The sequence below is a fragment of the Podarcis tiliguerta genome (genome assembly GCF_965153285.1).
Source record: "Podarcis tiliguerta genome assembly, chromosome: 10".
NCBI classification, from domain to species: domain Eukaryota; kingdom Metazoa; phylum Chordata; class Lepidosauria; order Squamata; family Lacertidae; genus Podarcis; species Podarcis tiliguerta.
In genome coordinates this window covers 21,353,320-21,369,216 of record NC_139543.1, presented here as the reverse complement: position 1 = coordinate 21,369,216, position 15,897 = coordinate 21,353,320, and the positions used below count along the sequence as shown (strand labels likewise).

General features: G+C 44.5%; 1 protein-coding gene across 2 annotated transcripts in view; it reads left to right on the top strand.

The window, feature by feature from the left end:
- ST7 (suppression of tumorigenicity 7) overlaps nt 1–15,897 on the top strand; it is a 96,252-nt gene that overhangs the window by 41,987 nt on the left and 38,368 nt on the right. For both annotated transcript variants that reach the window (XM_083399797.1, XM_083399796.1), the window contains exons 2-3: nt 10,296–10,378; nt 14,496–14,655. In XM_083399797.1, coding sequence (XP_083255923.1) covers nt 10,296–10,378; nt 14,496–14,655 — 243 coding nt within the window. The remainder of the gene's footprint in view (nt 1–10,295; nt 10,379–14,495; nt 14,656–15,897) is intronic.

The window sequence follows — 15,897 nt, the reverse complement described above, 5'->3', positions numbered from 1 at the left end:
GCATTGTTTCCAGGCCTTTGACCATTTTGGTTGCCCTCCTCTGTACACCTCCTCTGGTTTACATCTTTTGTAAACCATTTTGAGGTAATGTATACAACTTTTCACAATCAAGGGTGGGGTATACATTTTATGAAATAAATAAATATTGACCCCATTCTCAAAATCTCAAATTCTCATGAGGTTTACCTGCTACCCACAGAGTCGTCTTCTGGATTTACGGTTCCAATTAGCAACCAACATGAAATACTTATTTTTCATAGCTGCAGCATTCCAAGAGGAAACTTGGTTGTTGTTTTTTGTGTTTCCATATTCTTTCCCCATTCCTCCCCGAGTAACAGTCGTTAGCAGCTCTGGACATGAATCAGAAAAAGTATATTTAAAATCACAGGCAGCAAGATCATAGCGACGCTAATCTCTGTTAGCCTTCTGGCTGGGATTTGCAGAGCAATCTCTGAAGGGTTTTCCTAGACAAGACTATTAAATTAACCCAAGGAAGCTCCCAGGTGAAAAGCCTGCGATCAGCCTGCTTGAGGGAAGAGGTAATGACTCTCTGGGGCTTAGCTAATAATCCTCAGCATGCGTCCAGCAGCGGCAGCAAGACTGAAATAACCTCCTGGTTTTGCTTTCCTAGTACTGTATTGTAACTCCACACTTTCAAAGGGGACGTTTGAGACAGGTCCTGCAGGAATCCCTGATTCACACAGCATTTTGATATAGCCTTCTGGAAATAAAACAAGGCACAGTCCTTTCAGGCGTGGGGGACCCCCTTGCCAGTCTTTAAGCCAGGGGTAGGAAACGTAAGGCCGGGGGGCCGGATGCGGCCCAATCGCCTTCTCAATCCGGCCCGCGGATGGTCCGGGAATCAGTGTGTGTGATGCTGAACCTGAGGGATCCCAGCCTGCACAGGATTCCCCGCCTCCAGAACCAGCTGAGCCGGGGCTGGGGCATGAGACTGAAGGGGTCCTCACCTGTGCTGGGTCCTCAGGTGCAGGCACCAGCTGAGTCTGCTCTGGCTCCTGAGGTGATGGAGGATCCATTGCCTGCAGATGCTCCACTCTCAGCCCCATCAGAGGAAGCTGAGGTTGCCTCTGGGTCCCGTAACCCTCCATCCTCTCCGGAGCTGCAGAGGCTCAGGGCAGAGAGGTGGAGGGAACTAAGTTCCCGCAGGAGGAGTGCTCGCCTCCAGGCCAGGAGAGGCGAGTCACCTGAGGATTGGGGCCGCCCTATCCCATGGGGCAGATAAAAGCCAGCCAACCCCAGTCCCAAGTTGCAGGAGCAACATTGTTGGTTGTCAGTTCCTGCCTGAACCCTGCCCTGCACCCAGCTTCAACTTTTACAGACTGCCTCCATATTGTATCATTGACCACGGACTAGACTTGGACCTTGCCTCTCGGTTAACTCCCGGGACCAGCACAGCATGTTTTTACATGAGTAGAATGTGTCCTTTTATTTAAAATGCATCTCTGGGTTATTTGTGGGGCCTGCCTGGTGTTTTCACATGAGTAGAATATGTCCTTTTATTTAAAATGCATCTCTGGGTTATTTGTGGGGCATAGGAATTACTTCATTCACACACACAAACACACAAATATAGTCCAGCCCATCACATGGTCTGAGGGACGGTGGACCGGCCCACAGCTGAAAAAGCTTGCTGACCCTGCTTTAAGCGACTGCAGTGGCTCTCAGTGAAGTTCCAGGCACGGTTCAAAGTGCTGGTGTTGATCTTTTAAATCCATACAGAGTTCATGACCCAGGGTTCCTGGATGATCAAATTACTTCAATTCAGGTAGCTTGTGCATTGGGATTTTCAGGTAGCTTGTGCATTGAGATCATTGGCTCACCTCTGGGTGCCTCTGCCAACTGAGGTATGGTGGGTGGCAACTTGGGATAGGATCTTTTTGATGGCGGTGCCCAGTTTGCAGGCTGTGTTCTCTCTCCAGAAAGGCTTTTTTACACTTTGGGGCATGGCCACTTGGACATGTAACACCCTCCCCCCCAGGGCTGAGCAAAGGTCAGAGCAAGCCTTGGCATGTAATACGTTGGCCAAGAGCACTTAGCCTAGTATTGTCTCCTGCAACTGACAGCAGCTTTCGAAGGATTCAGGTGGGGTTGTTCTGCTGTCTTGGAAGGGCTCCCTTGCAGCAAAGGTTGCAAAAAAAACCCAAACCAAATAATGTGTTCTGTCACTGAGTTACAGACTCTTTCTTGAACTACCTGGAAGTATATCTAGGATAGGCTTAAGAGAATTAACAGTGTTGATTATCTTTGGTGGCAAAGCCTGGAGAATGACGCTGCAAAATATGAAAAGGTCTTCATAATAATAATAAATTAATTACACATTATTATTTGGAATACATGTATGAATAGCTTTTCTCTTCTTGTCCACAGGGACAAGCTTTTTTTTTTTTACTCTTGTGTGACAGTTAAATTTAATCATATATGTCATCAAAAGCAACCCTAACCCTTGATAAGATTTTACACTTTCAGCAGAGTGATGCATTTGCACAAAGCACCCCTGAGATTTTCAGTTGCATTTTTTCTCTGCCGAGTACACATCCCTGAGACATTATCTCCATGTCTCATGCAGTCTCTAAAATCTGTCCAAGGGCATAACCATTATTTAAATCATCAGTATGTCCAGTCTGTATGAAAGAGGTGAATGTGCTGAGAATCTAAATAAGGGGTGGAGAACCTGTGTCCCTTCAGATGGACTCCAGGTCCCATCATTCCTGACCGTTGGCCATGCTGGCTGGAGCTGGTGGGAGGACAACCACATCTGGCCGCAGGTCCCCCATGCCTGATCTAGGTTGTCTCTTCTGCAAATTAAAGGGCTCTTTTGGCGCATGGAAGAGGGTGAGATCCAGTGGAGTCTCTAGACCAGCCTTTCTCAACCTGTGGGTCCCCAGATGTTGTTGGACTACAACTCCCATCACCCCTAGCTAGCAAGGCCGGAGCTCAGGGATGATGGGAGTTGTAGTCCAACAATATCTGGGGACCCACAGGCTGAGAACCACTGCTCTAGATTGAGGAGAAAGAGCACATTCCCCTGTTCTCCCCTGCAGCCTCCTGAACAAACTCCCACACTTACAGAGGGTCCCCCACACATCTAGGAGGAGCTTTTCATGGGCTACGACAGAATTATGGAGAAGCTGTCTCTCCCTCTCACTCCATCTTCCTATGGGTGCAATGCTGCTCAGAAGAATTAGGTGTCTAACCCAGTGGCTGCTGCTCACCTTTGGAACATCTGTTTCTTGACAGTTTCCAAAACCAAAATCTTTTAAGAAGATGCTGCAAAACTTCGCTCTGTGGATCGTCTTTCACTTACTGGCATTAAGCTGTCATCAGTGCTATTCCCTTAACTGCCCATGATGTTTAATAATGTATACAGCCACTTCAGTTTCCGAGCCAAGTGCGCTCACTTGAAAACAAAACAGCCCCCTCCCAACAACTGTAAGTTTTGTTTCCAAGCCTGTTTTCGTTTTGAGAAAACCAAACAACAATAGCAAAAGCTGAACTACTTTCCTATGTTGCAACATCTTTTTCTTGTGATAGCTTTGAAAGAGGGCTAATCCTGAAAATAATGTCTTCATGAATTATTACTTATTATTCCTAGAATCCCAACCAATCCCTCTTCCCAGGGAACTCTGGATATTGTAGCTAAGGGAGGGGATGGGGTGTCTCCTAGCAACTCCCAACACCCTTAACAAACTACAGCTCCCAGAATTCCTTGGGAGAGACGCCATGATTGTTTATCATAGTGCTTTCAGTTAATGGTGTGAATGTGGCCTTGGAAATGTATACCTTAGTGAATCTTACACTATTTTAGCTTAGATGAGGGCTTATCCACACTTCCTGGTGCTTCATTTATAGACACAGGGCTGGGATTTCCAGGTTTGTGTCTGAATGGGGTTTTTTTCTTCCTTTTGCCGCTTTCCCCCAGAAAACAGGCCCTGGGAAAGAGGGGGAAATTACACACGGAGTCAAGAAGACGTGAGAAACATCAGCCAGCATGATGCATTTCAATTAATGCAAGAGCCATTTGGGTTGGACCCACTCCCAGTTTGAAAATGTTGCAGATTTAAGAAGCTCAGCTGCTGCTGCTTCTTTTTTTTACACAAAATCACACCCTAGCTTTTGACGGCGAGCAGCCATGGCTTTGATGGTAATTCTGTTTGCCAGAACACATGACCATTGAAGACACGTTTAACGGTTTTTAAAAGATCTAATGCAGCTTGAGCAGTCAAGCAGCATGAAGTGTAAACCTCCTACTTGTCGATAATTATAGCCTTGGTCTCCATGGAGCTTTGGGTGTTTTTGAGTCTGATTTTTTAGCATGCTGCCTTCTTGATTTGAGCTTTTTCTTTCTTTCTGAGATTCAAGAGTTATCTTTGAACTGTTTTGCTGACTTCTTACCTCCATGAGAGGAACTTGGTGTGGAGAGTGTTGCTGTGGCACCGTAGCAGGGTTCCCCCCCCCTTGCTCTTGGAAAGCCTGGGAAGATTTCCCTCCATTTCTACAGCAGTGTCCCCCGTCCCCCCGCCCCCCCCCCCCGCCCGCTGAGATGAAAACTGGACAGCTGAAGCTATCCAGGAGATTTCCCCCACCCCCTAAGTTATATGACTGTGTGCAAATTTATGCATTTTAGAACATTTCAAAAAAGTCTCTCTGAGCTGTGTCATTGAAGAAAGCTAATTGTGGGAGGTCTGCTATCAGACCCATTCCTTCATTCTCAGTGTGTGTGGGTAGACTGTAGTTGCTTAATGTAGAAGGTAAGTCACTCTGTACATGCTCAAGAGGTGTCTTTGTATCATCATCATCATCTGCTTTTTAAAAGAAAGCAAATGGTCGTAATGGGAGAGCTCAGTAGGACAGAGGAAAGCAGGGTGCAACTAAAACTTAAACATTGAATTCAAATGTGTGTTTTCTACTTAAGCTGTGAATACATATGAAAGGATGATTGTTTTAGGATTCAGCCTTTAATCCAAGGTTCTTGGGGCGCTTCCTGACTTTTTGCTATTTTCGGGTGGGATACATACAGGCCAATTCAAATCATACTCTTACAGTTGATTGGAAAGCCTTGTGCAACAAACACGTTTCCCAAAAAGTCTGGGCTTTTTGCTGTATGGAAAGTGATGGGGAAATGCCCTGGAAAGTGTGGGATTTCATTTACTTTGATGTAATGTCCTCTAACCTCCCAGTGAAAAAAATTAGAAACGCAGTCGTACCTTGGATCCTGAAAGCCCTGGAACTCGGACGTTTTGGCTCCTGAACCCCGTAAACCTGGAAGTGATTGTTCTGGTTTGTGAGCTTTTTTTGGAAGCTTCTGCGGCTTCCGATTGGCTGCAGGAGCTTCCTGCAGCCAATCAGAAGCTGCGCCTTGGTTTCTGAACATTTTGGAAGTCGAACAAACTTCTGGAATGGATTCCGTTCGACTTCTGAGGTACGACTGTAATTCTCATTAACTAACCAACATCTTATAATCTCCCTGCCAACAAATCAGGACGAATACTCAATAAGTGAGTATTCTGGGAGAACCCTGAGGTGTCAAAATGAGGGATATCTTGCAGCTGGCAAAGGTACTGTTTGCTGTCATTCTTCGGGCAAAGGAGTGTTTTTGCACTGACCATAGGTCATAATCAGCCACCTTTCTTGTAAACACTGAAAGCACATAGAATCAGTGCAGCTGGAGTTGCTCTGCTTTTCTCAAGAGAAGAGGGAAACCCTCTGTAGAAGAAGAAGAGAGAAATGTGCTGACCAGGTGTTTGCAAAGAACCAAAGCCATTAATCACATTAAATGACTCTCGATAATGGGTTTTAGTTCGTTGGCTTTGCTCTCAATAAAGCTTAACCTCATAAACCTTTGTGCCATGTAAACAGGATACCTACCCATAGTGAGGAACTACCATAACACACTCTTCCACACACACAGGCACAGGCACACACACATACTCGTTGACAAAGTGCTTTTGACTGAAATCAAATCTGTATGACAACCAGGAAAATAATAATCATATGTGCTTCGTTATGCATATTATTTAGATTATGGAAATATTGACAAAAAATAAATGTTGGAGAGGGATTTGTGGCGTTTCTAGACAAATACAACTTTTGTCATAACAGGATGCATATATTAAAATGGAGAAGAAGCCTGTTATCATATTTAGCGCTCCCCGCAAAGGTCTAGCAATTGAATGCTCCTCCTGGCTCGTTGAGACAGCCGCATATGCCAAGATACTGATCATTTTTATAGCTCTGTCAAATGTTTTATGGCAAGCAGCACTTATTTCCTTTGTTGCTCTCCATAGCACCGTCTCATCTAGTGAGCCTAATATGCAGTGAAATAAATTAGCGCAGCAGTTTAGAGATGTAGCATAATTGCAGCTGCCTGGCAAGGGCCTGTTTAGCAAGCATTTAGATTCATGTGGTGCGTTGACTCTTCTGCAGCTGCATTTTATAGGAACTGGAGCCTGACGAACTGTGCATTTTCGCCCTGCAAGAAAAAAAGGAAACCGGGTGGTTGCTGCGCTTGAAACAAGGAAATGAGCATCGGGTGTAATACCTCCAGACAGGGACACCCAGTACCTCCAGAATGAATCAGGAATATTCAGCTAAAAATATTATTATACAATGGGTGTGTGTGTGTTTTTTCTGTCTCACACAGAATCCCAGCCAAACCTTGCAGTTAGAAAACTAACGAATTTGATAAAAAGTTTTTATTAAATACACTCACAACATTGCCCCCCACCTTAGTTTCACAACGCTCCTGTATTTGTACTGTGTGACAATAAATACAGTACAATCAATCAATCAATCAATCAGGTAGAAGGGTTCGTGTGGTCTTTGGATGAAGGAAATTATGGGAAGGGAACACGGTCTTGAGTAGATTGGCCATGCTAGTGCAGTGGCGTAGCGTGGGTTGTCAGCACCCAGGGCAAGGCAAGTAATTTGCGCCCCCCCCCCGCTGCACTGTCCCTCCCCCAGATAGTCCCTCGCTCTCTCTCCGCACCGCACCACACGCCTGGCACCCTCCCCTCCACAGTGGGCGGCGACCCGGCGGCTCGGATCGGATTCGCACAGCCAGCACTGCAGTGAGAGAGAGTGAGTGAGCCAGGTAGGGGCAGAGAGCTGCGAGTGCGAGCGCGCGTCCCCCCAGATGTTGCGCCCGGTGCGGCCAGCCTCCCCTGCACCCCCCATGCTACGCCACTGTGCTAGTGTCTCTTGTTTAAAATGTGTGTGAAGATGCTGTTTGACCCTGATTCCTCCACTCTCCTGTGGGTGAAGAGAGATTTAAAATCCCAGAGTGAGATAAGAACTGGACCACTGAGGAATCCAAAGGTTGAAGACAGACAAGTAACTCATGAGTTTACATAGATTATGCGAATTGGACTAGTTCTCCATGATGAGTCTTGGCTATACTGCTAGAACTCATACAGTTGAAGATTCCTTCAAAAAAAAGAAAGGTGACAGGAGCGCGGGAATCATTCACATAAAAAAAATACAGTGGTCCCTCAGGTTACTTACGCTTCAGGTTACATACACTTCAGGTTACAGACTCCGCTAACCCAGAAATATTACCTCAGGTTAAGAACTTTGCTTCAGGATGAGAACAGAAATTGTGCTCCGGTGGCGCGGCGGCAGTGGGAGGCCCCATTAGCTAAAGTGGTGCTTCATGTTAAGAACAGTTTCAGGTTAAGAACGGACCTCCGGAACGAATTAAGTACTTAACCTGAGGTACCACTGTAGCACATTTAGGCTAGAACACTTGTTTTCCTAGCTTTGTTACTGAGAAGAAAATTCGGCCTTTCAAGCCCCTCTTTACAATGTGCGTTGGTAAAGTGCAAACACGGATTTACAACTGAGAGCAAGTGTCATTAGGACCTGCCAAGGCTTGAACCCAGGAGGCTTTGATTTTGTGTGTCGCTGCAGTAACTATTGCTGCTGCAACTTGAAGTATTCTCAAACCATGCACTTCCTTCCCTCCGCAGGCCTTGGGGCCCACTTGAACTTCCAGGGCTACAAAGAGCTTTGTATCTTGGGCTACGCAACAGGGTTTTCCTGGCTCCAACGTGTTTCTGTGCACAGCTCAGCTCTGACACCTAGATCTTTCATCCCAGCCCTCCTTGGGCATCTGCTTATGCCTTGGCACCGGCAGTTTTTAAGCAGCTCTTGCGTGACTCTCAGCCATCACCTTGGGAAGGGTCTGACTGGGGAGAGGAAGCTCCCTCAAAATGTTTTTAATGTGCTGTATGAAGCAGGTTGTGGTTTATGCATAGTAAAAGAAAATTAGATTTTTTTAAAAAAAGCATAATAATAATAATAATAATAATTGTTAATTTATATCCTGCCCATCAGGTTGATGAGTGTTTGTGTGTGAAAGTGTTATTACAGTCCTGGTGGAATAATAATACTAACAACAACAACAATTTAATATTTATACCCTGCCCATCTGGCTGGGTTTCCCCAGCCACTCTGGGCAGCTTCTACCAGAATATTAAAATACAGTAATCTAGTAAACATTAAAAGCTTCCCTGAACAGGGCTGCCTTCAGATGTCTTCTAAAAGTCAGATAGTTGTTTATTTCCTTGACATCTGACGGGAGGGCGTTCCACAGGGCGGGCACCACTACCGAGAAGCACCTCTGCCTGGTTCCCTGTAACCTCACTTCTCGCAGGGAGGGAACTGCCAGAAGGCCCTTGGAGCTGGACCTCAGTGTCCGGGCTGAATGATGGGGGTGGAGATGCTTCTTCAGGTATACTGAAGCATTGGGGATGTACGTTTCTAAATGAGTAAACAAATAAGAGAGTGAATCTTTGAGGAAGGGGCTGAAAAAAGCCATGGCACTGGTGACTAAGCCAACTTTCCCCTTTTGCTTGAAGTTGTTCTATTCCTGCTCAGGCAGCAGAAGTAGACAGAAAAGGGAGTCCAAGGTTGCATGGTGATTAGATTTGGGGGCTATTACTGGGAAAACACAAGTTCTAATTCCCATTTGGTCATGAGGCCTACGGGATGACCACCCCTGTATTATGGTCTGCACTGCAAGATGTGAAAATTACTGGCATTGTGTACAGGTGAACTGAAAAATGTTCTCCCAGAGGGTTTGGGGGGTTTTGTTTTTTTCTGTGCTGTTTTAAAATTCCAATTTATGCAGTAATTTCCTTCCCTCCCCAAAGACATGCAACTAAGGGGGTGGGATTTTAAGGAACAGAAACAAGGGTTGACGAAGGAGGTAAAGTCTAGAAAGATGTGCAGCAGGCAGCTTCAGTTGTTAAAACAAGACCCATCTTTCAGTTCAAATGGTTTCATGCACGGTAAATTCTTAAGAACCCTTGATTGTGCTGGCATAAAGAATTGTGCTCCAGTGACATACAGAAACAGTCACTCTCTGTAACGAAAGCATTTCTGCATCACACTTGGCTCAGGCTTTGCTTTTGCCTTGCTATGACATCCTGTAGCTGCTTAGCTAACGCAAGGGATCTGAAAGGGAAGTATTGACATGAAGTCTTCCGTGCTTGCCTACTAGGTTTTGTTAACACTGTAATACAGAACAACGCTCAGGAGACAGGTTGAGCAAGATACTAGCATAACTTTGTTGGCTCGCATCTATATGCTGGCAGAAGGATGCTAAATGTATTTGGCAGTCAACGTTAGGTTTTTTGTTAATCTCTGTCTTTCATGTCATTTCCAGAAGGTAGATTAAAGCTGCCTAGATAGATTGCAGAAACAAAGGCTTGAATGCCTTTATGTTGCTCTGCTCTCTTTAGTCCAGCTTTATGCTGGATATAGGAAGCATTAAGGTTTCGCGGGTGGCGCTGTGGGTTAAACCACAGAGCCTAGGACTTGCCAATCAGAAGGTCGGTGGTTTGAATCCCCGCGAAGGGGTGAGCTCCCTTTGCTCAGTCCCTGCTCCTGCCAACCTAGCAGTTTGAAAGCATGTCAAAGTGCAAGTAGATAAATAGGTACCACTCGGGCGGGAAGGTAAACAGCGTTTCCATGTGCTGCTCTGGTTCGCCAGAAGCGGCTTAGTCATGCTGGTCACATGACCCGGAAGCTGTATGCCGGCTTCCTCGGCCAGTAAAGCGAGATGAGCGCCGCAAACCCAGAGTCTGTCATGACTGGACCTAATGGTCAGGGGTCGCCTTACCTTTACCTTTAAGGTTTCGTATAGAATGCAACATGCTCTGGTTTCTGATTTTTTCAAAAAGCAATAAATTTACTTTTAACTTGACTTGCAAATGTTGGAATTGCAAAAGGTTAGAAAATGTCCCATACTAAGTGGTTTTCTTTTTCTCTTTTAGTGAGTATGTTTTTGAACACATTGACGCCCAAGTTCTACGTTGCTCTCACAGGAACCTCTTCATTAATATCGGGGCTTATTTTGGTGAGTAAAATTGTTGCATTTTACTACTTCTGTCTATAAATTTTTGAACATCAGATTCCACATGTAAAAAATAAATAAATCTGATCTTTCTTGCTATTTCTTCCCTACACACCTGCCTCCAACTTTGTGTCTCTGTGTACCTAAAAGAATTTGCATTTGCCAAGGGCTGTGTGGTCTCTAGCATCTTCAAACCTAAAATTTCATTTTCGAAAGACAAAATTCATGCCTTCCGTGCTTCCATTTTCAGCTGTAGAGAGCTTCACTTGCCAACCTGTTTCTGTCAATCTTCTCAAACTGGACAATCCCATCTTTTAAATCCCTAGTCAATAGGAACCACCACAGCCTTTTCTGCAGCAGAGTCCAAAATCAGTACATTGTTTAAAATCCTGTTTATATTGTGCCATGCTACCCCAGTCTCCAAGGGATTTCAGGGGTTGCTTTAGCCCACAGTCTGTGTCTTCTGTTGGGCAATGAGACACAGTGGAGACTGTGGTGTCTTTATGGTATATGGTTTATTTACACATATATACAACCCGAGTCTACTAATTGGAAGCTGTGGAAGCCCCACCGAACATTTAGGTCCCAAAAGAACATTCACAAACAATCGCTTCCGGGTTTGCGGCGTTCAGGAGTCAAAATGTTCAAGGGTGTTCAACAACCAAGTTACGACTGTAGTGGGTTTTGTTAAAGGTCCTGGACCTCAATTCACTGAAGGTAACTCCACCCTGAGCATTATATTGGGTATCTTCCTGAGAAAGTTTTTTTAAAGAAAGCTTAGTCACCTAAAACAGTCATCAGAAGAGCATCCTTATTGATCTTGACTTTTGTCACTGGAACACTCTAGTAGACTGACTACCAGCAGCTCTTCAGGGGTTCAAGAGACCTACCTGGAGATGCCAAGGACTGGACCTTAGACTTTTTGCCTGCTTTGGAATTCACGCCTTCCACGTGTTCCAGTGCATGCCGAAAGGATGTGCAAACAATGTGTTCAGCAGAGCTGCAATCTCTCTTCAGCCCCTCTCGCTGCTACTTAAGGCTTATTCACAACAGAAATCTCTGAAGAATAACGACATTTGCCAAAGGGTTTAGAGACCTTCTTTGCCTTGCTGTTGTTGTTTTCAAGCAAGAGGGAGATCATTACGGAATTAATTAATGTATCCTGAGTATTCCTTGAACAGATAGCACCTCAAGGCATATGGTTAGCCTTCAGAGAAATTAAAACTTCCCTTGTAGGTGTGAACAAAAGAGGCTTGGAGAGTAGATACTATAGTAAGAGGAGCTGTCTGTTGTTGTTTTTTTAAAGAAACCCAACAATTAGGACAGTAAGGTGAAGGCTTTCAAAGCACGACTTGGCCATTTTTGCAGGAATTCACAGAGAGAAATTAGTTGTTTGGCTGCCTTCCTTTTCATATGCAAATAACGATGATACTAATAACTTTAAACTGGAAGTAATTAAGAATATTCACATTGTTTTAATTTATCAGCCGTGCATCACATTGCATTAAGATGTGGCGATGGGGACGCAGCCCTTACTATTTTATTTCTTGTACTGCTGGCTCAGGGATATTGGCAGTTATACTAATTTATATATTTTATCATTTTGTTATGCCTTTCTTTAGAAACAAAGTTGATAGATACTGAAATTGTTCAATATTTTGTTTTAACCACGCTGAATTATTATTTAAGCAATAACTGTAAACTGTTTCGGTTGCTGCCAAGTCAGGATACAAGTATGAAGATGAGTGATAGCCCTGCACTAAATGGTGCTAAAAAGTTACGGTATACTTGGCTGTAGTAGATGGGCAGGATATGGCAAGGGCATGTGATGTCTGAGGCATGTAACCCAATGTCATATGGAGAAAGCAGCTGGCTTACAGCTGCATCCTTTGCAAGCACAGTTTGGGCCAGAGGTCCCACAAATGTAGGAAAAGGGGTCAGATGCTACAGCTGCTTTAGTGCTGCTGCTGTTTACACCACGGCGTTACGATTTGCTTTGTGCTGTGATGTACGTTGTAATGTAAGACTACTGAGAAGGGGTCGAGAAAGTGCCGAGGTCAGTTTGGGCTCCCCTCACATTCTTCTTTCTTCTCTCTCTTTGGCGATCACTCGTAGCCGAGTAAGATTGTCTTCCATAAACACGGTTTTAACAATGAGCCCGTAAGTGACTGTGGAGGCCAATTCTGGACCCACACGTCCTTCCACAGTGGGGACATTGGTTTCCGGGTGGGAGTTGATCATGGTGCGGATTTGGCAAGCTTGCCTTCCTCTTAGCACGTTTCTCCCTTGCGTCCTGAGTTTGAGTGTCTTCAAAGCCCATGGCACCTTTGGTCAAGACTGTTCTCCAACTGGAGTGCTCGCAGGCCAATTGTCTGTGTTTATACCACATTTTTTAAGATTTGCCTTGAGACAGTCTTTAAACCTCTTTTGTTGACCACCAGCATTTACGCTTTCCATTTTTAAGTTCAGAAATAGAGTAGTTGCTTTGGAAGACGATCATCAGGCATCCGCACAACATGACCAGTCCAACGAAGTTGATGTTAAAGAATCACCCCAAACATATATTCAATTCACATAACTCACCCCAAACAGATATTCAATGCAGATCCTATTCAGGATACATAAAAGAGCACTGTATGCAAACATTCCCCTTTTAATTCTGCAACCTATTTGCAGACAGAGAAGTTTTAGGGGATGCCATTTCACCAAATTTCTCCAGTTTCACAGGGGTGGGGCTTGTCAGCAGAAGTCATGGAGCTGCTTTCTCTCTGCCCCCCTTTAAAGTTGTTGGTGTTGCAACCGTGTTGAGCAGCGTGGCCACCATTTTTCACTCTCCACAATACTGCATCATCCCAGGACACTTTGGGGGTGGGGGAGGCAAATGGCAACCAACACACACACACCAAAAAATGGTGGAGAATATCCGGAGCAAATTCTGCAGTAGATCTATGAAAAGGACAGAAACCAGCAAAGAAGCCTCTTCGTAATAACTGGCTAGGCATTTCCCTCTTAGCATATAACGTTGACTTCTATGAATTGGATCATTCAGCCCAGTATTGTCTGCTCGGACTGGCAGCAGCTCTTGAATATTTCAGGCCTTTCTTAGCTCTGCCACCTGAGCTGCTTTAACTTGAGATGCCAGGGATTGATCCTGTGGCTAATTAAGTAGTCCAAGTAGCTCCAGAGCAGGGAGGTGAGACAGACCCAGGAATGGATAGATGGATATTTGCAGCTTTTTAAGGGAAATTATGAGCAATAGGTGAGAAATAGTTTCTTGGTTGCTTCTGTATCGAGCACAGACCCCTGGCCCTTCCGTTTAAAGCTCTCTGTGGCTTTGCAATTATTTCCCATTATATGTTTGCCAATGATAGGTGGCCACTTATGCATCACCAAAAGAAGAAATGCATCACTAAACAAGGGGATGAAAAGAGGTCACAGGTTTGCATATAAATTGCATATGCTAATTTATATTTATAGATGCAAATTCAGAAATAAATACCATAATTTAAATAGAAATCCCGTGCATCTCACCATAGCTGGGGGCAAGGAACTAGGTTCCTGCTCAGTCACCTAGAATCATAGAATCGTAGGGTTGGAAGGGACCCTGAGGGTCATCTAGTCCAACCCCCTGTTATGCAGGAAAATGCAGCTGTCCCATACAGGGAACGAACCTGCAACCTTGGCATCATCAGCACCACGCTCTAACCAGCTGAGCTAAGCTGTCCAGGTGTTGTCAGTGGGCAACTTTGAGGCCCCTCTTCTGTCTTCTCATCATTTTGTGTCTTTAAACTGAATTTGGAATAGGCAGCCTTTCCAAATACTCTTTCAAACAGTTTCTCCTTGTGTCTCTCCCACACTCCCTGTCTTCCATAAAGCCTGTTTTAGTATGTTGGTGGCTCTTGGTGTAGCACCCTATCAATCTCTGCAAGGTTATGATTTACAAAGCAACACCGCTTTGTAATAATAAGGATAATAAGAATAAATAAGGATAACAATTCATCCAAAAAATACCTTTAAATATAGAATCAGAGCTTAAAAGAAAACACAAGTGGCCAGTGGAAATTACTTTGGAGTTAAGGAAAGCAAACTAATGAATGCACATACTCGCTTCTGTTTTTAGATATTTGAGTGGTGGTATTTTCGCAAGTATGGGACCTCGTTCATTGAGCAAGTCTCGGTGAGCCACTTGCGCCCTCTGCTGGGAGGGGTGGACAACAACTCGCCCAGCAACTCAAATACAAGCAACGGGGATTCTGATGCAAATCGGCAGAGTGTCTCAGGTAAGACAATTCCGCTTGTCCTGCGCAGATTGTTAACTATAGTAGTATGCCCTTTTAAAATGCAAGAACAATCATGGGTTGTGCTTATTACTATTGACAGCAAACCTGTAACGTCCTGGATTCCGTTTTTCTTTTCTTTTTTTAAGTGTTCTATTATCGCTCATGTTCTAGCCTTCAGGTATGGATGCTGATCTCAGAGGCATCTTGGGGTCTTTCAGCCAGTGGCTCCCTAGGGGAAGTGAATTACTGCCTCCAATCTATTTGTAGCTTGTTTTGTTCTGGCAGAGGAAGCGGAACAAACTTTGCAAGAACTCGAATAGCATATCACTTCAGAAGCCACCTAGAGCAAACGATTAGCTACATATCTTCTCGCCTGCAAGCTTCCATTTTTGACTTTGAAATGGAACAGTGTTAGCACTTGACTTAAAAAGAAATTGAAACATGAGTGGTTTTAGGAATGAATTTATTCACCAAGTCGACTTTTCCCCAGTTGAATCTGCTCATAGTGTTACTTCATCATGGTGTCAGGCTTTAGAATATATTTTAGCTAATAATAATAATAATAATAATAATAATAAAATATATACCCTGCCCTCTCTGGCCAGAGCCAGGCTCAGGGCGGCTAACACCAGTAAAATTACAATAAAAACGTAATAGGGGGGAAACCAATTTAAAATACAGGTTAAAATGCAATTTAAAATGCAGCCTCATTTTAAAAGCAATCCATAGATCAAAACCATAAGGGGAGGGAAACATAAGGGTCAGACTGAGTCCAAACCAAAGGCCAGACGGAAAGATGTCAAGTCCTGCAGGGCCCTAGTCTCTTGTGACAGAGCGTTCCACCAAGTCGGGGCCAGTACTGAAAAGGCCCTGGCCCTAGTTGAGACCAATCTAACCACCTTGCAACCTGGGACCTCCAAAGTGTTGTCATTTGTGGACCTTAAGGTCCTCCACGGGGCATACCAGGAAAGGTAGTCCCATAGGTACGTATAATATGTATTCCCCATCCCACCCCCCCCAAAAAGTGCCATCATAACAAAAGATATCCATGCTTTTCCTACCAGTGCATTTGCAACAACAAATAAACTGCAACAACACCAGTGGTGGGAGATCAGGTAAGCAATGCCCCCCTGCCACTGGCTATAGTGCCACATGTTTATATCTATAAGCCAGGAAAGTCAATACGATACAAATCACATCTACACATACATCGCTCCCCAAAGTCTTATTTAACTGCCATGT